This window comes from Phoenix dactylifera, chromosome 1 (genome assembly GCF_009389715.1).
Source record: "Phoenix dactylifera cultivar Barhee BC4 chromosome 1, palm_55x_up_171113_PBpolish2nd_filt_p, whole genome shotgun sequence".
NCBI lineage: Eukaryota > Viridiplantae > Streptophyta > Magnoliopsida > Arecales > Arecaceae > Phoenix > Phoenix dactylifera.
In genome coordinates this window covers 36,675,910-36,703,536 of record NC_052392.1, presented here as the reverse complement: position 1 = coordinate 36,703,536, position 27,627 = coordinate 36,675,910, and the positions used below count along the sequence as shown (strand labels likewise).

General features: G+C 38.0%; 3 protein-coding genes across 8 annotated transcripts; all 3 read left to right on the top strand.

Annotated features, from left to right (window-relative positions):
- Positions 1 to 1,809: 1,809 nt before the first annotated feature.
- Positions 1,810 to 9,116, top strand: LOC103722211. Of its 2 annotated transcripts, none has more exons than XM_039133216.1 (8): positions 1,810 to 2,317; positions 2,404 to 2,471; positions 2,551 to 2,613; positions 2,695 to 2,796; positions 2,916 to 2,981; positions 7,893 to 7,980; positions 8,093 to 8,605; positions 8,761 to 9,116. In XM_039133216.1, exons 1-7 carry the CDS (start codon positions 1,852 to 1,854, stop codon positions 8,572 to 8,574), a joined length of 1,335 nt encoding a protein of 444 aa, XP_038989144.1. In that variant the 5' UTR covers positions 1,810 to 1,851; the 3' UTR covers positions 8,575 to 8,605; positions 8,761 to 9,116. The 2 variants fall into 2 exon arrangements, with proteins under 2 accessions (XP_038989144.1, XP_038989143.1); XM_039133215.1 differs by having other exon boundaries at positions 2,398 to 2,471.
- A 1,649-nt stretch (positions 9,117 to 10,765) lies between these two features.
- Positions 10,766 to 19,836, top strand: LOC103722213 (chloroplast processing peptidase-like). 5 transcript variants are annotated; one of them, XM_008812688.4, is made up of 7 exons: positions 10,766 to 11,645; positions 11,766 to 11,834; positions 11,922 to 11,990; positions 17,336 to 17,422; positions 17,525 to 17,610; positions 17,753 to 17,820; positions 17,935 to 18,459. In XM_008812688.4, exons 1-6 carry the CDS (start codon positions 11,238 to 11,240, stop codon positions 17,778 to 17,780), a joined length of 747 nt encoding a protein of 248 aa, XP_008810910.1. In that variant the 5' UTR covers positions 10,766 to 11,237; the 3' UTR covers positions 17,781 to 17,820; positions 17,935 to 18,459. The 5 variants fall into 5 exon arrangements, 2 of the variants coding, with proteins under 2 accessions (XP_008810910.1, XP_008810909.1); XR_003388552.2 differs by lacking the exon at positions 17,525 to 17,610 and adding an exon at positions 19,055 to 19,836 and having other exon boundaries at positions 10,775 to 11,645; positions 17,935 to 18,099; XR_003388551.2 differs by lacking the exon at positions 17,525 to 17,610 and adding an exon at positions 18,989 to 19,836 and having other exon boundaries at positions 10,775 to 11,645; positions 17,935 to 18,099.
- A 346-nt stretch (positions 19,837 to 20,182) lies between these two features.
- Positions 20,183 to 22,839, top strand: LOC103722214. The gene is made up of 2 exons (XM_039133203.1): positions 20,183 to 22,624; positions 22,669 to 22,839. Exon 1 carries the CDS (start codon positions 20,425 to 20,427, stop codon positions 22,522 to 22,524), a length of 2,100 nt encoding a protein of 699 aa, XP_038989131.1. The 5' UTR covers positions 20,183 to 20,424; the 3' UTR covers positions 22,525 to 22,624; positions 22,669 to 22,839.
- The last annotated feature ends 4,788 nt before the right edge of the window (positions 22,840 to 27,627 follow it).

Here is a 27,627-nt window from a genome sequence, read left to right as displayed (position 1 = left end):
TTTTTATGTGGATGTTGCCATCTTCGAGAAAGAAAATGTGGATGTTACGACGAAGCAGGACTCAGCACGTGAAGATGTGCTTGAGTGATGATTCAAGATGAGCATCTTCTGAGTTGGTATTTGATTTCTGGACCTATTCATTATCTTTTATATTTAATTATGACTACTGCATGCTGCTTGAAGGTTGTTTTCGAGGGTTTAGTGGATTCATGCAAGGCTAATCGGCTCGACTCGGTGCGAACATTTGGCTACTCTCTGCACAATTTGTGTTCGTTTAGTAGATTCATGACTTGCTCTTGTATTCTATAATTAAGAAACATGCGTTCCAATATGATAGTTTGAAGATAGCTAGGTTTTATGGACAAGAAAGGGGCTTTACATGCAGGGCTACGTGCGGCCAATGATTTGTTGGTTGGAAATTTATTTTAAAAATCCTTGCAACAAACTTGTAGTGATGGGCTGGTGGCGGACCACACAAGTTGTGGACCAATTTGGGACCTGAGGATTATTCTAGTATGGAAACAGGCTAATCTACTTTCAAATGATGTATACGTTGCACTGTCGGATAATATTTCCTTATCTCATGAGGGGAATAAGATCCTATAGCTGCCTTCCAAACAATATAAAAGGAAAACTATAAGGAATGTTCACATTCCTTAAGAAAAGAATCACTTTTCTTGAGAACTTTTAGCAATTTTTATTACAAGACATAATTGCAGTTGTGATTAAAGGGATAGAGGATTTATTTTCCATAACGTACTTTACAAAATAACTTGAAGCATTGGATTGGTGCAGTTATGGACTTATATCTCTTATTTATTAGCACACTTAATTTGCAAAAAATATAAGAAACTCGGAAGATGTCAAAGACAAGTGAACTTCAAGTAACTAGTTCTGATTAAATAAAATAAGCTTGTATGGTAATAATCTAGGCATAGTCAATTGTAATTGGCAAGCAGATGATATAACAGCCACTCAAGGGTTAAGTGGAACGCTAGCTATCATGTTTGATAAATTCCCTAGCTTTTCTACATCTTTTTGATGGTTTATCGCATGACTTCTATTGTCTCTTACTAGTATCACAATCTTGTCATAGACTTCGGACAACATATACAAATTCTCCCATATCTCTGGTAATAGGCTAATAGCATATATTATCTTGAAGTCCTTCAATTTAAATCAATGAGAATATAAAGGGATGCAAGATGAGTAACTTTTATTTATTTATTTATTTGGCTGTGGAATTTCTGATTACATTTGGGGCTGAAAATGTATTGCATTTGTGTTGGGCCACTCCAAACTAAAGCTCGGGCCCAATTACTGTTTCCACCGACAAGTTCCTTGACGGTTGGGCCTGAGCCTGACCCAAGTTTGGTGCAGAGCCCGGCCCAAAGTCAGTGGTCCGGAGGGCCTCGAACCGGCCCGGGGCTGTCTTCAACCTGACTGTTGTAAGTTGTAGCATAGTGGAATGTTTGCCCGGAACAGTATAAAAAATAAATTTTTTACATAAATACTTTTTAAAAATAAAATATTCTCTTACCTCGTAAAGTACTATTTTAAAATTATTTTTTATTACGATTGTTTATTTTTTTTACATCTACTTAATAAAAATATTTTAATTATTTTAATTTAAAATTATAAATTTTTTAACAGTATTAAATGATATAGGTATCTGTGTAAAAATAAAGATAAAAACTAGAATGTATTTATATATGTTCAAATATCAATTTTAGAATGTATTTATATAAAATTTGATATTTAGGAGGGCATTAAAAAAAACAAAAATAAATAAATAAATCCGCCGCTTCCCGCCTTCGGGAGAGAAGCGAAACCAAGCCGGAGAAAGGAAGAATGGATCGGTGGGAGGACGAGATCGATGTCGACGATTCTGATCTCCCCTCTCTCCTCCCCCAACCTCGCCCTTTCCCCTCCTCTTCTTCCTCTAACCCAAGTCTTACCCCCTCCATCCCTTCTCTCCGCCCCTGCTCCCAACTCTCTCGCCCTTCCCAAACCCTCGCCACCAATCCTCCTCCTCCTCCTCCTCGTCTCCAATTCCCACCCCTCGTTGCCGAGGGCCAAGAAGACGAGGCCCCCCCGAGGAGCAAAACCCACGCGCTTCGCCTCATTCCCGGACCCGCCGGTGCCGTTCAGGCCGCCATGCACCGGAAATCCGCCACCACGGCCGCGGCAGCAGTCAGGGAACATGGAAGCTCTTCTTGTTGGGAGGACCAGGACGGGGATGGTTGGATGTTGGATATGGATGAGGAAGATGGGGATTTCAAGCTTAACCCTTGGCTCTGCGCCATGGAATTTCTTGGTGCGTTCAATGTCCACGACTTGTTTCTCTCGCATTGGTGATGATTCCATGTCGATGTTATTTTGATGTAATCCTGTCAGGATCAGGGGCAGGCTGTTCTTTGGTGTCGCCGATCAGTTCGATCGAGACATGGACTGCGGAGCGAGTACCTCAGGTGCAGCTTTAGTTCTTCAAGTATTTTGGCTGTGTTTTGATTCAATTGTATTGACTTACTGTCACATTTTGGTGTACAGGTGGTAGGCATTATCAAATCTTGCACTCCAAATGGGCTTGGTGATCTATTTTTAACTCTGAAGGTAAAAAAGCTTTAGAACTACATGATATCATTGGCTGAGAGTCATGTGAATTAAATTGAATAAGATTACACTGGATTTTAGGACCCAACAGGCACGATTGGTGCTTCAGTCCATCGCAAGGTCCTCACAGAGAGCAACCTTGGCGGTGATATATCTGTTGGATGTGTCCTCATTCTGGAGCAGGTGAAAATTTCTTTCTAGCATGCTATCTTTGCATGGTTCTGAGTTTGTTACAGTTGACAACCTGGCTAGTGACATTTTGTGTATCAACAAGTGACCTTTTAAAAATGTAATACATTCAGGTAGCTGCTTTCTGCCCAGCTCGTGCAATGCGCTATCTCAATGTGACAATGAACAATGTGATGAAGGTGTGTAATGTGAAGAATTGTGTATATTTTAGCTGATGCAATAATCACTCTTGTGAGAATCAAATGCAATCCTTTAATATATATGATGTTAGCTGCTAGAAAATAAGGGATGCCTCTATAAATATTTCTATGACTTGTTGAAGACAATAACTGGCATTGCATCTATGGTTTTACATAACTGATACAATACCTTGCAATTCTTTTGCCACTCTTAACAAATGACAATTCAAGTCAGGTATCTTGGGTTTGAATAGCTTAATAGTTTCTTTAGTGTCGAACAAAGGTGTCTTTACCATACTTTTTTACAGTTAAGCTCCTTAGTGACCTATTGATTATGGTAGTTTAACCTGAGATGAAAACCTTCATTCGTCTTGGCATAAATTTATAATGTGTTATATTGCCATATAGGACAGATTCCTGTCAGTGTATTCTGGTAGTCCGCTATTGTCACTGTTTTAATCTTTGAACTGAAGAAAGAATATCCAGCTGGTCAAAGTTAGTGTACAATCTATAGAGAGGAAGTGGATATCTTTGCCTCCTTAAATAGTTATTATGTATGGTGCATACCTATATTAATAGGCATTTTAAGGGCATTCATAATATTTTAATAAAAATGGTGAGCATAAGAAATATGTGGTATATTTAGTGGAATATGTTATTTTGTTATATTTAGAAGGATACTATTCGGTAGTTTTAGTGAGCTATAATGCATTTGAGATAACATTAGGATTTCTAGAACAAGGGAATGTAAAATGATATAGAACAACAACTTTGATGAGTTGACACTCTGTAAAAGATAAAAAAGACCAATATGTTGAGAGTAAATGAAATACCATTGAAACATTGTAAACCGTTAATTGGCATGGTCAAAAGTTGTACTAACTGTCAAAAATCCAACTGTTAAGGCATTAGGAACAAGTTGGTATGCCTGGAAATTATTGGCTATTCAACACGCATATGTAACCAAATTGGTTTTATGCAGAGAAATTTATCTTGAGGTTTTCTTTATTGCTTAGGAAAACTATGTAAACATTAAGCAAGGCAAAATTTCTGCATGGCTCATTGATTTGGACACTGCATATTGTGTTGCATATTGAGCAGCAACCTGATGGGTGATATGGCCATTTAATAGGTTATCTTCACCATGTTTTGGAATTTATTGTGCAGTTAAAACTGTTACATGTACCTCTTGTGCTATGAGTTTGTTTTTAATGGGGATATGCCTAAAACAAGGTTGATGTTAAATCATTATCTCCCACACTTATCATAGAGGAATTAATGGCCATTATGTAGGAAGTCATATGATTTTTGACTTTTTGTTGTTTTCCAATGATTTCATGTGATTAGATGAGGACATATGTGATTGTTATATCAAAATTATAGACTTTCTTAATTAAGTTCCCAAAATTAACCGGATCTGGAATGCAGTGATAGACTGATAGCGGAAATGCCACCAAAGATGAAGTCCTTGATGTTTAAGCGATGCACAAAGTAATTGTTATCTTTATATGGGAAGCTACTAGCTGATGAATAAAGGTATAAACAAAGATATGCTCTATAGAATTATGGCAGGGTTTATGCATTTGAATCCTGCTTCTAAAGTACGGTGTGTCACTGCTTGCTAGTTTGAATTCAGAGAACTGTTTTACAGCATCAGGTCCAAAACATTGTTCTATTTTCTTTTCTTTGACTTCAAAAATGGACACTTGTATCCTTTTTTTCCTTTTTTGCCTTTTTCAATGCTTTATCAGAGAGGGTGGAAAGCACATATAATGTACATAAGGGAAGGAAAGTTGCTGAATGGATGTGTTAAAAGTATGTTGATGAGAACGTAGAGGATAAGATGTTGATAAGTGATCAAGTTGATATGGTATCAGAAAGAGTACAGGGTGCTTTGGTTTGAAGAGAAGCTGGCTTTTATGAAAAAGGATCACAAAAGAGGAACAAGGTTCCTGATATAACCTAGAATGAAGTTAAAAGCTTTTGCTTTGAACCCTTGACTAGGAAATAGCAGGACAAAATAAGGGCAGAACAGCAGGACATAGTAAGCAGATAGGATTAGGATTTTTTTGGTTATGGCGTGGTTTTTAATTGACATCTGCAAGGTCAAAGTGCTTTATAATTTCTTTGATGTAAGGAAGTACATGTTTTCAGCTTACTGATTGATGGAATTGACTGAGATCTTTATCCAAATTTTGCTGCAACTTGCCTGAATGGTGTGAGGGAGGGAAAAAGACTTACTTTATATAGTTTATCTTTAAACACAGTCAGGGGAGGAGCTACCTTATGCCGGGTGGTTGGGGGAGCCATTTGAGGTATTAAGTTGTGGGTGTTGTGGCCCCACCAGTTCCCACTACTTAGTCCCCTATAGGACCAAATAAATCTCAATGGTGCCCCCTCTTACTCTCAGCCATGTTTCCCACTCCCATCCATTTAATGCCTACTAGTGATGGTCAAATTTGTCCTTGAAGTTTAAATAGAGATGGCTTTCCCACAAACACCGATCCACTTAGAAATTAGAACCATCTGATGTTGACTTAATATGAGATTGCAAATCATAGGAACGTGGAAATGGGGTACGGCAATACTTTGTATTAAATATTTACTAAGTCTGCCACTAAACCAAATTTTTCAAGGATTAGATGAGAATTGTTTCCTTTTGTAGAGATTTTCGTGTAATCTTAAGGAGTTCCTATCATATTATAACAACAAATTCCTCTAAATAAAGAAAGATGACCTCCAACCAAATCATGGAAAAATGGACCTACAAACATATCTCCCTATCATGACCTTGATGAATGATGGCCGAAACTTAATTTCTCTTCCTCTATATCTTGGGTCTTCCATTCACACTAGTCGAACTAGATGGCTACTAAATGCTTGAAGACTAAAGTCCCAAAAATCTTTACCAAAGTTTACCAGCAATCAAGGTTTGTCATACTGGTTGGTACTGGTGTGTACTAACTATGCCGATACATGGTATGGAGGGTGTATCGGCACTTGGTACGCCGAACTGGCCCTCGTACTAGATGTACTGACATTGTAATAGAATGGTAGCGGTATGGGGTCTGGTATCGAGACGGCATACGTTGCCAGTCATGCTTGGTTGTTGTTTAAGCCGATGCATGTTTGCTTTCAATTGAGATCTCATTTTCATTCTTTTCTAATCACAACTTTTATAAATTTCAAATCTTAATATGAATATTTATAATTGTTTAGATATATTAGAAGATATCTTTATATCCAGACAGATACCAACAATATAGTTGTTTTTTATTAATTATTTTTTATAATTTTTAATAATCTAATGCATGATGACATCAAAATATTCGAGAATACCTGGCCTCCCTTACATAGAAATCTTTGCTCCGCCTTTGAACACAATCTTCATAATGGTACACCAAGTATTGAAGTGGTACACTATGTACTGTATCAGCACATAGTACACCTCTTGGTACAAGCATAGTAAGAACAAGGTGAGGTATCATGTGTCAGTATGCACCTGTACTAAGGGGTGTATTGGTGCCATGCTACTAGTGCTTTACCAATATGATATGGTATGGTATGGTTGGTATAGACTTATGGTATACATTTGAACTAGATGATATTTTGATAGAGAAATATTAGCTTTGTTTGCTTGCTAGCATTATTGAGATTTCATTGAGAAAATTGCAATATTGATATAAACATTTCCCCAATTAATTTCTATTTATAAAATTTCTTCTTGTTTAATATGTGAATTCTTGCTTGTCAATCAGCAAATTTACATATTTTAGTGATTATCCAGTCCTATGTCAATATAAAAGACCACCAAATAGAGTTGGTTTTGGAGTGCTTACTATAGAATTAGGTAACTATAATTTCTTGAGAGTTGGATTGCATTAATTAAAAAGTGCACCCTTGTGCACGAGGCTCCCGCCATTGCTGGGTCTGGGGAGGGTCAGATGTATGTAGCGTTATCTCTACGTGAGAAGCTGTTTTCATATTTCGAACCCGTGACTTTCAGGTCACAATGAAGCAATCTTATAATTATGCCAAGGCTTACCCTCTCTGATGGCATTACTTCTGAAGTATTATAAACTGATAAAGCCCATGGACTATGAGAAGACATATTGAAGAAGAAAGATTTCAAGTAATGTTTTTCTAGAAAGTTGCTAGACAAGCTTTGAGATGAATATTAGTTATATGCCTTGGTTTGGGGATCGAAGCGGAGTGCACGTAACTTGATTATAACCTTGCGCTTTTTGTGGTTGACTGAAACATGTTCCAGCGATATAACTCTTTGTAGAGTGCTTAGCACATTAAGAAGATAGGAGAGATGAAAATTCGACAATTTGTGAGTTATTTATTTAATACCAGTCCACCCTTAGCCTAAGTTAATTGACAATGATGTATTCAGTATAAAAGCAGATGCTTTATAAAATGGGTATCTATTGCTTTTTACATAAGGTATATCACATTACCTGCCAAGTGGCCTTGTAAGCTTCAAAGTGTGCTCCCTCTCTTGCATAGTCTTGGCCAGGAACCTGACAACAATTTTTTGAGTGTGATTTTTAAGTTGGTAGCTGCTCAAAAAATCTGCCCAATACTTACATGGAACCTTCTCGATTTAGAATGTGCTCTATAGCTGAATCCATATTTGATGGTAAAAGGCTTGGATGATGATAAACATGACATTTGACTTCTAGTTCTCCTTTTTTCTTGCCCTACAATTTCTGTACTTTCCTCCTGCTAATCCCAGTTAACAAAATTGTGTGGTCATTTTATTCCTTTGGGTTGTGATGCCTAGAGAGTATTATGCATCCATTATAATTTATCCTTTCAAATCTTTCTTTGGTATCAAATGCGTAACAGAGCACTTTTTTCTTTTGCTTGCAAAATAAAAATGTGATGAAGTTTTTCCATGAACAGCTTATCAATAAGGACTGTGGCCCCCCTCATAAACAAATGGTGCCTTCAATTACAGCTAGACTTCACCCCTCTGATCAGGCTTCTGCTGGTTTTTCCTTTCTCTTTTTTTTCCTTAATGTTTCCTTTTGTTTGCTGATCTTTGATTTATCAATGATATTCTGACTGTCTATTTTTCTACGGGCTGGTGGAAACTGAAATAGAACTCTCATGGAGGCACAGGATTGAAAGCTCTGCTGATGAGGAAGTAAGAAGAGATTTGAATTGTGAAAAGATTTTGAATAGTCGAAAGACAGGTACTTCTGAAAACTTGCCATGTAGCACTAGTGCTATAGCTGCCACCACAAATGTATCTACCAGACCTGGCTTTTGCCTTGGAACAAGCATGGAAATTGGGCTGGGGACAGCAGCAGGAAAGCCATCACTTAGGGAGAGAGCGGAAAATACTGCTGCCGAGGAAGCGAGAGGAAACTTAAACTGTGGAATGATGATGGATAGTAGAATGACAGGTCTTGCTCGAAACATGCCATGCGGCACTAGTGCTGCAGCAACCACGGCAATTATACCTGCCAAGCCTGACCCTAAAACAAATGGATCGAAAAACCTGATTTCAAGAGTTTCAGTTGCAGAGTGGACTGATGAACAACTGCTAGAGTTATTTGCTGATTATCAAGATGATGTGTAATTACTTCATCCCTGTATTTGACACATGCGAGGTAAAGAGCACTCCATTTTATCACAGCATCTTTTTTTTTTTCATATGGAGCTTCAGTCTTATTTAATAATGCTTACATTCATTTATTGGACCTATATGATTGATGGCTGTTTTCCCTGCTTATGGTGATAATGCTCTATCTTTTCTTATTAACAGCGGAGAATTGTGCCTTTTGAAGCTAATTGCTGTGCAGCCCTTGCAGATGTTTCGTAACCTAGGTTCTGTGGATCACCAACTACTATTCAAAGCATGGCTGCTAAATGTTCTATTCCCCTGATTGAGGGCTTACTGACATGTTCATTTCATGTTTAGCTTTTGGGTCTCCTTATTTCCTCCCATCTACTGCAAAGGGACAAAAGAAAAATTTTGCTATCAATTAATGGATTCTTTTTTTTTTTTGAGCAAAATCAACCAATGAAATTTTTACTGTATAACACAGCTTGGAAAGAATCAGAGGACTTATCCAACCTTAACATGATTTAAATGCTGATTTACATAAAGAATATTTGCCAGCACGTGTCCCTTATTCATTGGCATGCATGAATCATGTTTATTTTGAGACAAAATTAGGCAGATGCTCAGGTCTTTTTGGAATGCAGAAATCATCTTCATTCTCTAGTCTCTTTTGAATCTCTATGGTCTATCTCTCGGTTATGTAGCTCAACGGTTTCCAACTTTGGTCCGTCCCATTCAAGGTATGGGCTTTCATTTGATGGTTCGTCAATCATGCATGAGAATGTTGTATGCAACGATAGAGACTTGTATTGGCTCCCATCTTGTTCACGTTCTGGCCTATCCAAAACCTCTTGCCAAGGGCCAATATGAAAATATTTCTTTGCAAGGTTCCAGGAGTGGCTTCCATCTGCAAGGGCCGATATCCTGGCCCAACTTGTTATCAGTTGTAGTGACTGGCCCACATCAAATAACTAGCATCTGCTGCTGGACTGAGCCATATGCAATTAAATTGGTTCGAAAATTCGTATCATATCAAATAATTTTCTCAAAAAAATAAAATTTTGTATCTTTTTTTTTTTGGTATACAAATGCTAATAGCATATTAATAATATCCCTTTTTTAAGATAAATATATGCTGATGACCAAACAACTATTACTTGTTTTTAAACAAGTGGTGTATGTAAACTTTGTGGGTGAAATAGAACTGTCCTCAATGTTTTTATTAACTAGAATTAAATATCCTCCAACTTCTTTTAATTGTTGTTATAAAGCAAATCAATAAGTGTACAAGAAATCATGGAGCAGACACACCCACTTAATCACACTGTCTGTACTTAATAGTGTGATGATAGGGAAAATTAAGGATGTGAATATGGACTTTGCGAGGACCAGTTTGAAGATTATGAGAGCCACAACCACATGATGGGCTCGTTTGGTTCGCAGGAAAAGGAGGGGGGAAAGTGTGGTCAACGGGAAAGTAATGAAATGCCTCTTGTTTGGTTGGAGTTTTCAAAGGAGAGAGATGGAAAAGTTGTATTCCCATGGGAATATGATTCCCACATTTCATGGGAAAGTCTTTCCCATGAGAAACATGGGAAAGTTACTTTCCCATGAGGTGGGAATCACTCCTTTTTTATTTTTTTCCCAAAAAGACCCTTCAGCATTAAAGAAGCATTAAAAAGGCATTAAACACCTAATTTTTATTAAGGGCATAATAGGAATTATACATAACTTTCCTAGGAAAGTGGATGGTCAACCAAACATAAGCACTTTGGAAATTAGTCACTTTCTCATGGTTAATCAAACATGTCAAAAATACTTTCCTAGGTATCCTCTTTCTAGGAATCTGATTCCCAGGAATAATATTCCTAGAAGGGAAAATACTTCCCGCGAACCAAACGAGCCCGATATTTGAAAGGTGAGACTGGATACGGAGCAGACTATGGCTGATCCCTCATTCAATTCATAGACAGAGAGGTAGGCTCCTCTAGTTCCACAGATTATGAGCTCAAAAAATATTCTTATGGGATATTAGATTTCCATTTTTTACCTTTCTTTTTTCCCCTATCCATCATCTGGGCTTTAAAGGATGTCGTAACTGGACCTCAAACCTGTGTCTGTGGCGTGTGTGAACGCATTACCCGAGAGCCCGATTCCACTTTCGGGCCCGTAGGAGAAACTTGGAGAGCAAGGAAACTTTGGGCCCATCTTCCGACAATCCATACCCGCGTCTGACTTCCTTCCTCTCTCCTGTCTTTTTAGTTCCTCCTCTTCTCTCCTTCCATTTTCCCCTCTTGCTCCCCAAAAGCTTCTTCAAGAAGAGAGAGACTCCCCTCCTATGGCTTCTTCGTCCACCGCTTCCTCCCCTCTCTAAAGAAAGACCTCTTTCGTTCCGTTTCCATCCTCATTAGAGCTATTATTATGCCTGAATATCTCCTGTACCTTCTCCTTGTCTTCCTCCTCCTCACTTCTCCATCCCCCTCCTTTGTTCCAGACGACCGAAATCACTCGCAGAAGCCCCTGATCTTGGGAGAATTCCTTCTTGATCTGCTCCTCCTGGAGCTGCGCGTCCGCGCCCGGCGCCTCCTTCCCACCCTCCACTGCTCCCTCCACTGCTTCGTCGACCAGCGCCTCCGCCGCATCCGTGTCCTCTCCGTCCGTTTAAAACCCCTCCTCGCATGATCTCCCGCCCACTCCATTCCTCCATTTCTCCTTGCCGTCACCGTCCTCTCCTTTTCCTCTTCAATTTCTCCTCTTGTGTTATGCGGTTCCTGAAGTCGTGGTGGCTGTGCCAGTTTCTCTCTTGCCCTTCCCTCCGATGGATGCCGTGCCATGAATCCTTGATGTCTCTGATCCCTCCCCGTTCTCACTCTCTCTTGGAGAGTGAGGCCGTGGCGATTGGAAATGAGGCTAATGGGAAGGGGAGCTGGATGTCTCTTCGAAGGCGGTGGTGGCCGGGGGTTGATGGGCTCGAGCTTTTTCTTGTGCTGCTCTTGATATCGACCATGTTTGCTGAAGTCCGTTACATTGCCTCTTCCTCCATGTTCCCTACTTTCCGTGCTGGTGATCGGATCATCGCTGAAAAGGTAAGGAAGCTAAGCATTGTTGGAGTTCTGTGTCCATTTGAATTTTTGTGGCTTCTGGATATCATAACTTTGTTTTTTTTTTAAAAGTTTCTTAATTAATGTTTGCTTTCTTTTTTCTAGGTTTCATACTATTTCAGGAGCCCTTCCGTGGATGATATTGTCCTTTTCAGGGCCCCTACTTGTTTACAGGTTTTGGTTTTGCCATGAGAAATATTTTCATTTTAACTTTCTGCTCCTATTCTTGGTTTGGGTCTCTCATATTGGTTCTGTTTGCAGGATTTTGGATTCAAGAAGGATGATGTTTTAATAAAAAGGATTGTTGCAAAGGCCGGAGACTGTGTCGAGGTATGTACCCTGTGCACTATTTTTTTCCTTACCAAAAATAAGATTTTATCGACTTTAATTTCGAAATTTCTTTTTCAGCAGAAGCAACTGTTACAGGTCTTGTTAACAATATTTTGTAAGCAATGCATGCATTTGAAAAAGAATTTGTTTTTTTTATAAAACGTGAAGTATCAATAGGGGTACTAGTTTTTGTTTATAAAACTTCTTTTAAAACTTTTAACTCTGAAAACAGATCAAGACTATCAATATCAGAATATTGACCATGCTTTTAAAAGTTTTCAAGATTATGACAATACTTTTTCAGATCCTCTTCGTTCAAAGATTTTAACTTTCTAAAATTAAACAAAAAATCAAAAACATTTTCATGTATGGTGAATTGTTCAAACCTATTTTGAATTGAAGAAATAGCTTGATAAAAAGTAATCAATTCTAAAAGATTCTTCGGTTGATTTTTCTATCTCATCATTACTATTTTCATCAAATTATTTTTTTCTACGGATTACACATTTATTACGAAATGTAGGTTTTATTTTCATTTCAATTGCAGTTTCTTTAGATGAAACCAAAGCAGTCATGAATCGATTTTTTCTATAACTTTTCAAATAAGAAAGAAGATCTTTTAATTGATTTATAACAATATCAATATACATGTCTTCAGATTGTAAGTTCTTACTAACTGAGTTAACAACAAACAATATATCATATCAAATATTCATGCTCAATAAGAATTCAAAATTTTCAATCTCATATGTAGCTAAGCATGTGGCTTCACTCTTTGTTTCAGGATCTTCACTAGTTTTCACTAATTGAACTAAGGCATCTCTTATTTTAGGAGCTTGGTTTTTAATTGCTTTGACATTTTCAATATGACTTTTCCAACGTGTCTGTGACAAAGGTTTAAGAGTCAATGTGGATACATTATCTTGTAAAATTTTTCATCATTTTGTATAAGAAGAAAATAAGGTATAAATTCGTTGTATCACTTCAAAAAAAGATATAGCTTTAAGACATGAGTTAGCAGTATCACATAATACTAAATTTAAGTTATGACATTCACATGGTGTGTAAAACGCTTTAGAATTTATATCCAATAATCTTCTTTGTACATCTTAATGTTTTTCTTTCATATTAGACTTGTTGTTATACCCTTATCCTCTAATATCATTAATTTTAAGTTTATGTTTTTCTAGTATATTTATAAGTTCACAAAAAGACTTTTTCTAGAGGTATCATCTATTTCTAAAAATTCTAAAAAATATTCTTCTACTTTTACGGGACTTGTTGAAGCATCTACACATCTTAAAACTAGGATCATTTGTTCTTGATAGCTTGCATCAGGAGTGCAATCAAGTATTACAGAAAAGTATTTTACTTTAATCTTTTTAATTATTATAGTTTTAATTTTAGATGCTAATATTTGAATCAATTCATTTTGAATCTTATGATCTAAATAATGATTATGAATTTCACCATATTAAATGCGCCAAACATGTTCTTGCATTACTGGATCAAATTTTGCAATCATTTTAATAATACTTAGAAAATTTCCGTTATTACTTTGGTAGATCTTTTCATTCTTTCTCGGAAATGCTAAATTATTTTTTGCAAGATTTTTCACAACAACAATAATTCTCAAATAGTACTTTTTTCAATGATCCTTCTCTTGGTTTATTTGTTCTTGTAGACTTTTGTCTATTGTTATGTTTTTCAACAATCTCACTTCTAAATCAATCCACTTATTCATGCTAGTAATATGTGCATTAGTTATTTCATGACTTTTGAGCTTAATACCTAAATTTTTCAGTCCCTAGTTTCTTTATTGACTAAGTGACTCATGCTATGCGTTGAATCAAATAATTTACAACAAAAATAATATACTCTATCCAAATTCTTCGAATATACTAACCATTTTCTATCATATTTTTCACCATTAGGTAACTTATGAATGTAATGTATAGTAAAGAAGTGTCTATTATTTTCATCTCTAGAAAAATGAATATCATAATCTCTAATTGGACCTCTTTTCACTAATAGATCTCTCAACTTTGTATTAATATTTTTTCATTGACCATGATCATATATATTTGTAGAAATAGAACTAGTTTCATTAAATTCTACACTATCCTTGTTTATCCTATCTTCATCTAATTTCTCATTGTGTTCTTCAGTAGAGAACTAGTTTTAGTAGATGTTTGTTTCGTTCTTTTGATGTCATCTTCAAACTCTATTTCGTTTTGAGTTAAACTTGATGTAGTGTTTTGTTTGTTTATGACAACAAATCTATCTAGAGCTCTTTTTTGAGATTGAATGAATTTTTCGATTTTTTTTTTGATTTTTTCACATCCACATTCAAATTTTCTATTAGACATTTGAATCTAAAAATACTATTATCAAACAAAACAATTAAGACAATCACTGCAAACAAATCAAAATATAAGAGAGTTGAAAATGATAAAATCCGAAATATCAACAGAAGCGGTGTCGGACTAGACGACGAACTCAAGTTCCGACAAGCGGTGTCGAACTTGACGGCGAGAAGTGGTGCCGGAGCTACTGTCAATTTTAATGGGGACCCTAGACATGAAAATCTACTGTCAATTTTTAAGAATAAGCATAAAGTTATACCCAAAGCAATAAACAATAAAATATGCGGAAAATCATGCGTATATTAAATTCAAAAAAAAAATGTCACGCTCTCTCTCTCTTGAATGGAAGGCCTGAGAGGCCCAAGGAAATAAAAACAGCTATTTAATTGTTAATTGTCAATCCCTCTGTGGACTCCGTGATGATGGAAAGCCTCCGTTGATTGGATTTTTGATTGCTGGTCCACAAGACTTAGATTTTCCTAATTGATCAATCTAAAATCCAAAGTATACCCTTCTTTCTTTTTCTCTTTTAATTTACCTATCCTCTCGAGTGGATCGGGAGGAGGAAGGGTAGGGAAAAATGGAAAACAAGGTGGTCGGGAGGCTTACCTAGCTCCGGGGATGAACTGCGACGACCCTCTCCACGACATCGACGTCGTTCAAAAAATCCTATTTCTGAGGGAGGATGTTTGGGGCTTTTATAGCCCCTGGAGAGCTAGAGACCGCAACGGCCAATGGGCCTGGCCCACTGGCCCAACTGTGTGCGGGCCGGTCAATGAAAAGGGCCCTCGCGAGGATACTCAAGAAGATTGGTGGAGTTATTTAAGGTCGCACTTCAAAAAGAAGCTGATCTAGTTTATAGAGAGCCCAAATGCCTATAGCTGGCTCAATACCAGTTTCACTCACCCATGACCAGTGTTACTTGGACATGTAAAGAACTGGTTTCTCTGCCATATCAAGACACTGACACTTTATGATGCTCCTTGACACTTCAAATCAGCCCACCATGATATTGTCATGGTTGCATGCTAAATTTTTATTCCTAGAAGTTTTCAAGTCTAATACAACATTTAGCAAAGGTTTATGAATGCTATCTAATTAGAAAGCAAGAGGTGCAGCAAATTCTTCATATACATATGCATATGAAGAACTGGTTTCCACTGTATCTAGACATCTAGAGACTTTGGACACTTTGTGACACTCCGACACTTCAAATTAGCCTACCATGATATTGTCATGCTTACATGCTAAATTTTGGTACTTAGAAGTTATCAAGTCTAATATAACATCTAGCAAAGGATTATATATTCTATCTAATCAGAAAGCAATTGCTGCAACAAATTCTTCACAAACATATGCATATACCTAGTGCATATGCATATACACAGATATGCATAGACATATATGTACACGTGTTGCATGCAAGCACGCTTATATAAATTCCTTCATACCTGCATAAATGAATGAATGAACGAATATAACATGGGCATATGTCTATCTTCTTCTTTTTTTTTCAAAAAATCTCTGCCCGACACTTCTGGACACTTCAGCACTTGATATTTGTATGAAGTATCTAAGTAACATTGCCCATGATAGTTATCTGCACCAAAGAAGTGCCCAATGTGTAAAGTAGTTATAAATCATAATAAAGTGATCCTTTTTCCTCATTTGTGATTTTAAAAATGCCATATGAGTTTAAGTGGAAATAAGTCATGAATTTGGAAATCCAAGTAAGAATGACCAAATTGAGTAATTTAATTGACAAACTAGAATTAACCAATCCCATTGCTTTATTAGAAAGAGTAAGCTTCTACTTTTTTCCGAATGTAAATTTTCTTAGCAAATGTGATATTTATGTGGAAAGTAATTTCCACTGAAAAGTTTGCATAAAATGTAGAATTTGCTATAAAAAAATATAAATCTTTTACTCAAGGTCTTAAATCTCGTGGGATAGGATTGTCCTGGTTTTTTTATGGAATAGGATGCACAGCTGTTTTGCTCTGTCCCGACCCTTGGGATAGGGGATGCCCCAAGACGTGCCTTGGGATGTTGGGACAGTTGCGGGATGGTCTTGTCTCGACGCTCGGGAGGTATCTTGTCTCGGTGTTCCGTGGGATGTCCTGCTAGGACTTGAGTCCTTGCGTCTGCTAACATGTTAGTTAAAGCACCTAAAGTCCTACCTAGATAGTAATTTTCATATGATGCTTGAAAGAACACTGGGTCGAGATAGAGGGCTGGCTGCTTGATTTGGTATCCCTGAGGTAACTCCATATTGATAGAGTGCTGTGATCCCATGATTAGATGTTATAAGATCTAGGATTCATGATCTGTAATAAGAAATCATCTGTCTTCTAATCGTTGATCCTGATCAAGAGGTTATGTTTGGGCCAAGGCTGTTATATCCCCACATCAGATATTATTATGTATACTCCGCTAGGGCTGTTACAAGCTGTGTTTTCCAGATCCTTCAATTTAGCCTAGGGTACCCATACCGACTATTTGAACCTGGACACTGGTAATGACGCTTGGACATAGCTTTGTAAGAAGAAATTTTTAGATATTCAAAGGTTGGATTCTCAGACACACCCATACCCGGCATAAGCATCCAAGTCCATGTAACAAAGGTCACAAGCATCCCATGTTTGGTGAGGAGCTACCTATGTATATGCTGCAAGTGGATGGGAAAGGCTTTGTTCTGCGTCGTACCCTAACTTCTCTGCCACTCTTTACAATATCACATAACGTGATGGCTTAGCACTGCTTTCCATTTCTATATGTTAGGCCGTACAGGTCAAGTGATCCTTTCTGTCTATGAATTACAACAAATTTGCAATGCTAATTCAAACCTTTTTATTTCATTTTGTTTCAGAAAACAGTAATACATACAACACATACATTCGTGTATATATTTAACATACATAAATCGCATGTTTGAGGTCTTCATATTGTTATTGAATTTACACTTCTGCTTTACTGCAGGTTCACCATGGTTTGCTTTTCATCAACGGAGTTGCCCAGAAGGAAGAATTTGTTGCAGAAAAACCAGTTTACAGAATGAGAGCGACAGTTTGTCCCTATTTCCTAATATAAGCCTCGTTATAATTCTTTTAATCATGATGCACCAGCAGAGCGTGTTCTTGAACAACATTAAGGAGTTGCTACTGCCAGGTCCAGGAAATAGGCACAATGGAAGCAGGAAGATCTCAGAGTTGGCCTGGTCTGCTCCATGTTGTTGACATCTCGAGTGCTTCGTGGTAATGAATCATTTCATTACAAGCCTCAGATGGATCATCGTCTGCTTGGTCTGTATCCCATTAATTTGCTTGCGTCGTACTGTGTAAGTGATGCAACTGTTAAAAGTTCATGCAATCATTTTCTCTCCTGTGGAATTTGCAGCGCGTGCCTGCAGGCCATGTCTATGTGATGGGCGACAACCGGAACAACAGCTATGATTCGCATGTCTGGTGAGTTCTTCATACACATTATATTGTTATTCTGGGGTAAATCATTTATCTAGTTTTTGGGTATATCCACCGTGAGTGAATGCTAGCTAAGACGGTTTCTTCTTTGGAGAGCAGGGGACCTCTTCCTGTTGCCAATATTGTAGGAAGATACGTGATGTGTTGTTCCTAGCCGCAGAGGTCGGTGGATTCAGGTGTCACCAACTGCCTGTTTTTGATGGGATTTTTCATGTTGTTCCAGACATGAAATGCTAGGGACTTCGCTAGTTGCAGGCTTGTTTGGTATGACGGTGGTTTAATTTGCTTTGCCTACATATGGGTTTCGAGCTTCAAGGAATAGTTTCGGCTAGCAGTTGCTAGTTTTAATGGACAAACTAGTAATGCTGTTAGTTTATCAGACTTGCTCTTTAAGAATGTCATCCGTGCTTTAAATGTACTGGAACCAATTCATCATGTACTGTTATCTGCTTTTGTTACCTGTTGTTACGGCACTTCTTGAAAAAACAATACAAATTTAGTATTGTCTAGAAAGAATAGCGTGTTTGTTTCCTAAATTTAAGGAAAGCTAGGAGGGATATCTTTTCATTTTTCAAGCATATAGCACATATTTAAACAAGTTTTTGGAATAGATTAATTTGTAATCGAGGTCTCTGGTCTCTCTAAATCAAAGTTGATATTTTACCGGTGGCGTGTCGATTCTTCCCCGTCATGTCAATATAAAAATATCCAAGATAATTTGTACGTGTCTTTATTGATACTGAAATGTGATGTCATTGCTTTCGGAGCCTCGATTCTTCCTTGTCTTGTCAATAGACAAAATCATAATAATGATAATAATTATCATTTAACACCCTCAATTGTGTCTATTGCAAATCATCTCTCAGTCTTGCAAATACACCTCTCATATTTAAAACTTTCGGTTATATGCTACAATCTAAAGCTTGGCAGGATCAATTATGTACTACATTCTTAAGCTTTGGTATCCCACCCTAGAAATGTCCATCATCAATTATGACTTGTTTTTCCAACTGATGCTTATGATTACAATACTTCTAATCCTCTTCTTAGGCATTTAATTGCATAAATTTTGTGATTTTGTTTCTGAGAAGATGGAATTTCATATTTTATATCCAGGCTTTTGTCAAAATGCTGACATTGATAACAATTGCAGATTTTATTTCTCGCATGGATGACATTGCCTAGGTAACATCCTCTCTGCCACCCTCACCCCATGCAGCTCGGCCGGGTTTACTGCTGTTCTTCCTCGTGATCACCCTCATCTTCATCACAGATATCCTCTTGCCGGGTTAAGCATCTTCCACATTCTCTACTGCCCACCATCTCCTCCCTTTACCTCTTCCTCTTCGTCTTTAACATCACCATCTCCGACCAGCTTTCCTCCCGCATCAACCTCTCCATGGCTGTTTCCTTAAATGGCTTTCCTCCTGGCTCGACAACAGGTCCTTCCCGGCCTTTGTCCACGATACTGAGAACGCTACCATTCATCCATGCCTTCGCCCTCACTATTACCAACCTCCTCGTACCTTTTCCTCGCCACTGCCATGCCCTCCTTTGCCTTCAACGTTCACGTATTCAGCCACCATTAAAACCAAAAAACTCTTACCTCTTCTGATAAATGAAGCGAAGGATATGTTTTGGCCTTAAAAGTAATCTGTTAAGATCTAATTAACGGGGATAGATAGCAGGACTACATTGCTGTTAGTTAAGAATTTGAAGAGCTTAATTGAAACTTTTAAAAATACTGGAATGTATATGCAATATGAAAGATGTTGAGGGATCAGAAGATAATTTTTTTGAAAAAAATCTGCATCCCCCTTCTGATGCTAACTACAGCCTAAAAGGATAACTAATGACAGCCATAAAGACACAAATATGTATCTTTCTTACAAACAATATATAGAGCTAGAAACAAATCAGATATAGTTTGAATACTGGTATATTCATATTTATATTTATTTTATTTAATAAATATAAAAACTAGCACAAATATTACTCAAATACAAAAATTTATATTTATATTTATTTTAAATAAATATAAATACAAATTCAATATTAAAACTATTGATATAAATATAAATATAAGTGAGATAAATAAATTTTACTACCATAAAATTAAAATATTATTAATTAGATGGTAAATCAAATTAATGATATATTAATATGATTATATATTTTGTTTAAAAGTTTTTAAGTGCTATATAAAATTAAATAAAATTATAAATAGAATTAAATATTACAAATCAAAAAAATTTTATTAAAATAAATATAAATATAGATAAAAATATTAGCTGGATGTTTAAAAATTTATTGATACCTACATGGATTTAGATATCAAAACGGATCCGATTTACTCTCACCCCTCACCCCATATACGATTTGCTCCATTATCCTGTCTTGACTTCAAATATCTCACAAGTGGACAAAATCCTTCTTATCCTTAGGAAAAATATACGATGCTTGATTATCCTCCACAAATGTAGACCCACCCACTGTATTAAATTCTTAATTCCTGCCAGGACAAAGTTCATAACAAGCATCAACCAACTCAGAGTCAGAGAGAGTGTCAGAGAGCAGAGAATCAAAGAGATGAACCCACAACTTCTTCTACCCTTCTTCTTCTTCTTAATATTCTCCCCCCTTTCCACTAGCAGCTACCCCGGCACCATCCTCTTCACCACCCTCGGCCGCAGCCGCTATGGCTTCGATATCTTCTCCGTCCCCTTCGCCACCTCCTCCTCCTCCTCCTCCTCCTCCTCCTGCCGTTCAATCTCAATAGAACACCAGAGCGAGCTCCAGCTCACCGACGGCGTCTCCGTCAACTACAACGGCTTCTTCGCCTCCAACTCCTCTTCACTCCTCTACATCAGCGAGCGCAACGGCTACTCCAACGTCTATCTCGACCACCTCTTCCTCCCCGGATCCTCTCCTCTGCGACGCGAGGCCCTCCAACTCCCAACTCGCCTCCAATCCCCCTTGCTCCCCCCGCCCTCCTCCTCCTCCTCATCCTCCCGCTCTCCTCCTCCTATCCCCCTGAAAGACCGGCCTTCTCTCATCTCCGGCGATCACCTCATCTACGTCTCCACCCACGAGCCCTCCGGCTCCCCGCGCCAGAGCTGGGCCGCCGTCTACTCCACCCACCTCCCCACCGGCCGCACCCGCCGCCTCACCCCCTCCGGCGTCGCCGACTTCAGCCCCGCCGTCTCCCCCTCCGGCCACTGGACCGCCGTCGCCTCCTCCGGCGCCCGGGGCTGGTCGGGTGAGGTCGAGGAGCTCTCCACCGACATCTACGTCTTCCACACCCGGGATGGGTCGGCGAGGACCAAGCTCATCGAGCACGGCGGCTGGCCTTGCTGGGCCGACGATTCCACCCTCTACTTCCACCGCCGGGGCTCCGACGGCTGGTATAGTGTCTACCGGGCCGCTATTACTATTGGAAGCACCCTATCGGTGGCCTCGGTGGATCGAATCACCCCTCCCGGCTTCCATGCTTTCACTCCGGCTGCGTCGGTTGGTGCGCCGGGGATTGTAGCGGTGGCGACGAGGAGACCGACATCCAAATTCCGACATATTGAGCTTATTGATCTCAGTGGTGGAAGCAGTGTTTACGTGGAGGTGACTCGGCCTATTGCTCCCTATTCTCACCATTTCAATCCGTTTATCTCTCCCGACGCCTCCCGGATCGGCTACCACCGGTGCAGGGGAGGCGGCAATGGCAACCCTGCGTTGCTGCTGGAGAATATCAAGAGCCCATCGCCGGAAGTATTCTCTCTCTTTAGAATCGATGGCTCGTTCCCTTCCTTCTCCCCTGACGGTGGTCGGATTGCTTATATTTCGTTTCCTGGGGTTTATGTTGTGAATTCTGATGGCTCCGGTGGGCCAAGGGAGATTTTCTCCGGGAATGCCTTCCCAACGACTTGGGATTGGAAGAGGAGAGGGGTCATCTACACCAGCCATGGTCCTGAGTTTGCTTCAGAGAGTACACGAGTCGATATCATTTCCATTACTCTACCTGAAGATGATGACGAGAATTCTCAGCCTGTAGTCAAGAAGCTGACGACGGGAGGGGAGAACAATGCATTCCCTTCCCCATCGCCGGATGGCAAATGGGTGGTATTCCGGTCGGGGCGGTCGGGGCACAAGAACCTCTACATTATGGATGCAGTGGAAGGGGAGAGTGCAGGGCTCCGCCGGCTGACCGAGGGGCCATGGAGTGACACCATGTGCAATTGGTCGCCGGACGGTGAATGGATCGCCTTTGCTTCGGATAGGGATAACCCGGGCAGTGGGAGCTTTGCCATCTACATGATTCACCCGAATGGGACTGGGTTGAGGAAGACCGTGCACAGTGGGGATGGAGGGAGGACCAACCACCCCTGGTTCAGTCCTGACTCAAAGAGCTTAGTGTTCACATCGGACTATGCAGGGGTGTCGGCAGAGCCAATCTCCAACCCCCACCATTACCAGCCATATGGGGATATTTTCACTGCAAAGATTGATGGTTCTGATATCCGACGGCTTACACACAATTCGTTTGAGGATGGGACCCCGACATGGACCCCCTTCTTCTTGCAGCCATCTGATGTTCCTGAGTCTCTGCAAGGGATGGAACGGTGCTCGTTTGATGACTGTCACTGGCTCACCATACAGGCCCAGCTCATGCAAGTTACGCCCGGTAAAGGTTGTTAATTCTGACTTCTGCTTGCAAGAGAATTTGGAATGACAATAGTAAATATGTAGTCTATATATCTGCAGTTTGTAATCTATATGTCAGCAGTTTGTAGTCTATATATCTGCAGTTTGTAATCTATATGTCTGCAGTTTGTAGTCTATATATCTGCAGTTTGTAATCTATATGTCTGCAGTTTGTAGTCTATATATCTGCAGTTTTAGCCACATGTATTTTATATAAGTGGAACTCTGGTGCCACTGATGTGCTATCTATCCGAGCTTAACAGATTGATCAGTAAATAAGATGAGCTACAAGTTTTAAGAAGATGTTTATTATTGTTATAACTTGCATCATTTATGCCTCTGTTCTTCCTTTTCTTTCTTTTTTCCCTCTGGTTTTGTACATCAAAATAAAAACTTGTTTCATTAGGCTGGCAACATGCAACAACAAAAGCTAACCAGCTCTTTGGTACATTTTGTATGCTGGGATGTGATGGGCTTTATATATAGAAAACATTTGAATAATTTCTAATTGTTATTCCTGAATTTTTGCAGTAACATTCATTGTAAGTGCTCTGCAACATAGTTTCAGTCAATGAATATTATCGATTAATTCAAGTTGTCTTATGCGCGTGCAATTGAAGTTCTTAAAATATTGAACTAGCACAACACTTAACATGTTACACAAAATTCTTGAACAGCTGTTCCCTAAATTTAGATATTAATTGAAATTATTTTCTAAAGATATCTTTTTCCGAAACAAAAATGATAGGTCTTTATCTGAGTTAAGGGCATTACCGAAGGTCATCCTTGATGGTCTATCTCATGCAATTTATGACTAACTCTTTTGTAATTTAAAGCCTATCTACTTCCAATTTTGACTTAAAGGTGACTATATTCTATCTTTTAATTGGAATTTATGTTATCTCTTCCTATTCCTCCTTGCACAAGAAATGATTTTGACCTTTAACACACTCTGTCGTGAATAGGGATCCTGTTTTAAATGGTATCTTTGAATTTATCATTGGGATTTGAGAGCTTCCTGTACATAAAATTGGTGCACAAGTTCATTGGAAATTAAAATTCATTGAAGCAAGTTGGGGTCATTCAGGTTTGAGAACATTGTAAAGAAATGGTTCACTATCTTCAATAAATTTCTGCCTTGCTTCACGGCTCAAATATGGCAAACCACAGAGTCTTGGGATTCTTATGAGTATGGCAGGTTAATGTTAAGGGTCCTTCCATATGGACTCTAAAACCACTCTTACCAGGATGTTGTCGAAAGAGTTTAGCGGGAGGAAAGTCATTGATATAGAATGCTCTTTTATATGTTCGAGCATGAGGTATAGAGAGCACTTGCAAGTTACTGATTCTTTTCTTACATATTTGAATTTATTTCTTGCTCTCTCAATTTATTTAGGTGTTCTTGATTGTTCATATCTTTAATCTTGGTTGTCTGCTTCTATTTTCGGTTTCTGCTTCTCATGTTAGTTTTATTTTAATGTATGTCATGCTTTATTCACATCTAGTATCTATGTTCAGTTTAACCAAGATTTTAAAGATCTTAATTTTGAAGTGCAATGTGAAGTTTGAGAGCTAAAGGAACTTTAGGGAACAATTAAGGCTCTTCTATTTCCAAGGAGGATCAGAACTATTAACGCTTAAGATTGAGAGGATATGATCTAAAGATGGTTCGGATGATCTTGTTGCACTTGGATAATGAGTGGATGCAAAATATTCTCAAAGAATCGATGGAATACCAGATATGCTCATGTTTCTGATGATTTATGTTGTATATAATGAAGAGGCTATTATTAGGTTCATATATGAAGGAAGCTACTGATGCTTTTAGATCTATAAATAGGTCAGGTTTGGGTTAGATCCTCGCTGGATCTAAAATCAATATAACTTACCAAATTAGTAGACTTGGGTTTGGGCTAGGCTTTCCCTTTACATCTTAAATGTTGAGCTTGTCCTGGATCATAATCAGGTTTAAATGGTAATCTATGGGACAAACTAATCAAAGTTGTAAAGTATCTTAAGTGGTTAACATCAAGGATACATTCCTTCATGATGAATTGGACGAGATAGTTTGTATGTGCAAAAACAGTTGAAGGGGTTTTTTCTGCCAACGAAAAAAACAAATTCATTTACCTAGAAGTAATTGCATAACATAATGAAAAATACCAAGGTATAACCAAAACAACCTTGGCTTTAAGTGCAAGGATGCAGCCATTTTAATTTGCATTCTACATAAAGGTTATAAGAGATGCTAAAATAAACTCAGATATTCAGATCTAGAAATTATGCACTAGTGGGAAGATATTATTATATTTGAAGAGATTGCGAAGAAAAGATTCCAAAAGTTTTTACATGCTATAGGCCATTCTTGTGGAACCACTAACGACACAAGTTGTATCAAAGACCAAAGAGAAGAAGCATTGCATCTTAGACTCCTTATACTAGTTTTGTTGGTTGATCAATGCACACTGTAGTTTTCACTATATCAACATCTCCCACATGACAAATGTTAAGTGGTACATGACAGATTAGAGAGGAAAAAAAGAAAAGAAAGAGAGAGAACTTAGGCATTGGTGGGGTTCCAAAAGTAGTTCCATGGAGAAAAGCATGTGAAAAAGTAAATACGTATTATGTAGCTTGCTTGGCTAATCTTCAAAGCTGCCAGTGATTGTAGACCTAAAGGAGATATGAAAGGATAATTGCACATAATTCAATACTAACTGGTGAATATTATTTCAACTGGGCATGATAAGTCCTTAATTTTGTAACAATGAACATCTGGGGACCTTAGTTTGATAGGACTGCCAGACACCACATGGTTAGTAGCAAACTACAGTTTGTTACAGCATGTCTGAACTGCTTAGACATGATAAACTAGAGTATGGGTAGAAGATACCTAGTACAGGGATGATTTGTGTCAACCTATGGTTTTAGAAAAGCTGCAAAATCTTGGTAAAACGATCAGAAGAATTGAACGCTTTTTAGATCAAGACTTTGGCTAGAGCCAGTCGTTAACTTCAAGGAGTTCTGATCAGGAAATTTCTGAGTGTGTTACAAACAGGATCCAAGGAAAAATTTGAGATCAAGGTGTAAGACAAATCTTTGTGGGAAGGAGAAAATTTGCGATTTTTCATGCTCGTAAGGTTTAAGTACTACAGGGTAAAAGGAAACCTGAAAAGAAATGAGTTTTGTATAATGTTCTTTGGTTGATTTTCACATTCATGAATTAGAAAAGGTGGCAGCTCATAAAGCCTGAAAATTGGGTTCTAAAGCCCAACTTTTTCTGCTGTTTCTGATGAAACCTGAAACCAGACCCTGTCTCTCTCTCTTAAAGGTCACAGGCAAACTAGTAACTGGAGTTTTTACTCTCCCCCATGGAAACTTTATTAATCTTATCAAGGATATAAGCTCCTTTGCTGAAGCACATAAATCACGAGCCCACTATATGGTAATCATCATGGGATTTCAGGTAAACCTTAACAGGTCTATGTCGTATCTTTAGCATCTTTTCCTGTTGTTTTATATCCCCTGTTTCTTCTCCACTAAAAATTGTAGAGAACCTTTCTAGAAAACAGCTTCTTACACTTCTGAATTTTTTATAGTATTCCGAGTATGTCTTTAAACAAGGTCTCACCAATGAGATGAATGAATGAATCTGTTATTAAACAATAAACTGGTTTTCTCATGTTCTGCTTTAATTTTGCACATTATACACAAGGTGTTGGTTCATTAATTTTGAAAAATGCAAAATAGGCTTGAATGTCTAAAGGGCAGTATACTTTCGACTACATAATCATATCATCTCAATCTAAAGGAAAAAATTGTGCTCAAAGCTAGATCAAAGTTAGTCATTTATGTTGGAATGCAAGTATCTTACTCAGTTGACCTCGAGTTAATTTTTTCTTCTTTATATGACCAAAATATGTTGCCAAATTATGATTTCTTTATTTTTCCCTAGGAATACAGCAAGTGCATAACAAAGTATGGAAAGATGAAGTGTCTAGCTTTTAGTGCTGTTCTTGGACTTTTAGCACCTCTTGAAGTGCTAAAAACTCCTGGATATTGCTGGTTGTCAGAACTTGATTATTTATTTTGCTGCCCATGGATTTTGGTTATTGGAAGGATGAAAATTCAAAGCTATTAGCTCGTTGATGGATGCCATATTGGTCTATAGGTTTATAAAAATAGGCCCTTTTGATGCATGATTAAGTTGTATGAATCATTTGATTTGATCATATTTTCTGTTGCATAAGATTTAAGGATATCAAAGTGAGTGTATGTGACAGACCAATTGTTTAGAGTTTTTTTTTTTTTAAAATAGTATTATGTAATTAAAGCAATTACTATTGAGAAAGGATTGCTTTGCATGTTTTATTTGTTTATCTTTAAATAGGATTATTTTGTAAAGAAAGTTGTTGACCTATTAAGGATAAAAAGTGACTGCTGAGTAGAATTGGAGCAATATATACTGTTTTTGTCATCAGATCATCCCCCCATCCAGCCGTGAAGTGCTAATGATAACAAAGTAAATAATAGCAGACCTTTCTCTTCTCTTCTATTAAAATGTTCTTGTGAACACAATACACGGAACTAATCTTCTAGGAATTTCTCTTATTATAAACATATAAGAAATCATTCCCTTGCACATACTTCAAATTTGTGATTAGATTGATGTCGCAACACACAGTGGCATCAATCCTGGAGACTAATATTTTTCGAGTTGCATGCATCTATTGATTTGATATTTGTCAATGCTACTCTTGTTGATCATAGATAGTGTTTAATGTACGTCAGATAAATGTCGAGTAGTGCCAGTGGCTAGTGTGTTTTTTTTTTTATAGGGAAGCTACAAAGTCTGGAAAACTAGTTCAGAGAATGGGGACTGAAGATCTGGATGTAACAAAGTGCAATTGTTTTTTAGGAGTTGCTTAGATCAAACAGGAAATTCTTACACTAGGGAAGTTATATATCACCCATCAGATGCAGCAATTCAGATGGTAACTCTTGAGCTATATAATTCGATTGGACATGAACAGGTCATCAGATTACAGTCTTCTTTTGCCTCCATTGTTCATCTCTAACTTAAATTGATGGTCTAAT

Excerpts from the sequence above, each read along its gene's own strand:
- LOC103722211 (XM_039133215.1), top strand. The coding sequence starts at position 1,852 with ATGGATCGGTGGGAGGACGAGATCGATGTCGACGATTCTGATCTCCCC. Across the intron at positions 2,614-2,694 it reads ATCTATTTTTAACTCTGAAG|GACCCAACAGGCACGATTGG; the intron begins GTAAAAAAGCTT and ends ACTGGATTTTAG. Across the intron at positions 7,981-8,092 it reads CTCTGATCAGGCTTCTGCTG|AACTCTCATGGAGGCACAGG; the intron begins GTTTTTCCTTTC and ends AAACTGAAATAG.
- LOC103722213 (XM_008812687.4), top strand. The coding sequence starts at position 11,238 with ATGATCTCCCGCCCACTCCATTCCTCCATTTCTCCTTGCCGTCACCGT. Across the intron at positions 11,835-11,921 it reads GGGCCCCTACTTGTTTACAG|GATTTTGGATTCAAGAAGGA; the intron begins GTTTTGGTTTTG and ends TTCTGTTTGCAG. Across the intron at positions 11,991-17,335 it reads AGGCCGGAGACTGTGTCGAG|GTTCACCATGGTTTGCTTTT; the intron begins GTATGTACCCTG and ends GCTTTACTGCAG.
- LOC103722214 (XM_039133203.1), top strand. The coding sequence starts at position 20,425 with ATGAACCCACAACTTCTTCTACCCTTCTTCTTCTTCTTAATATTCTCC.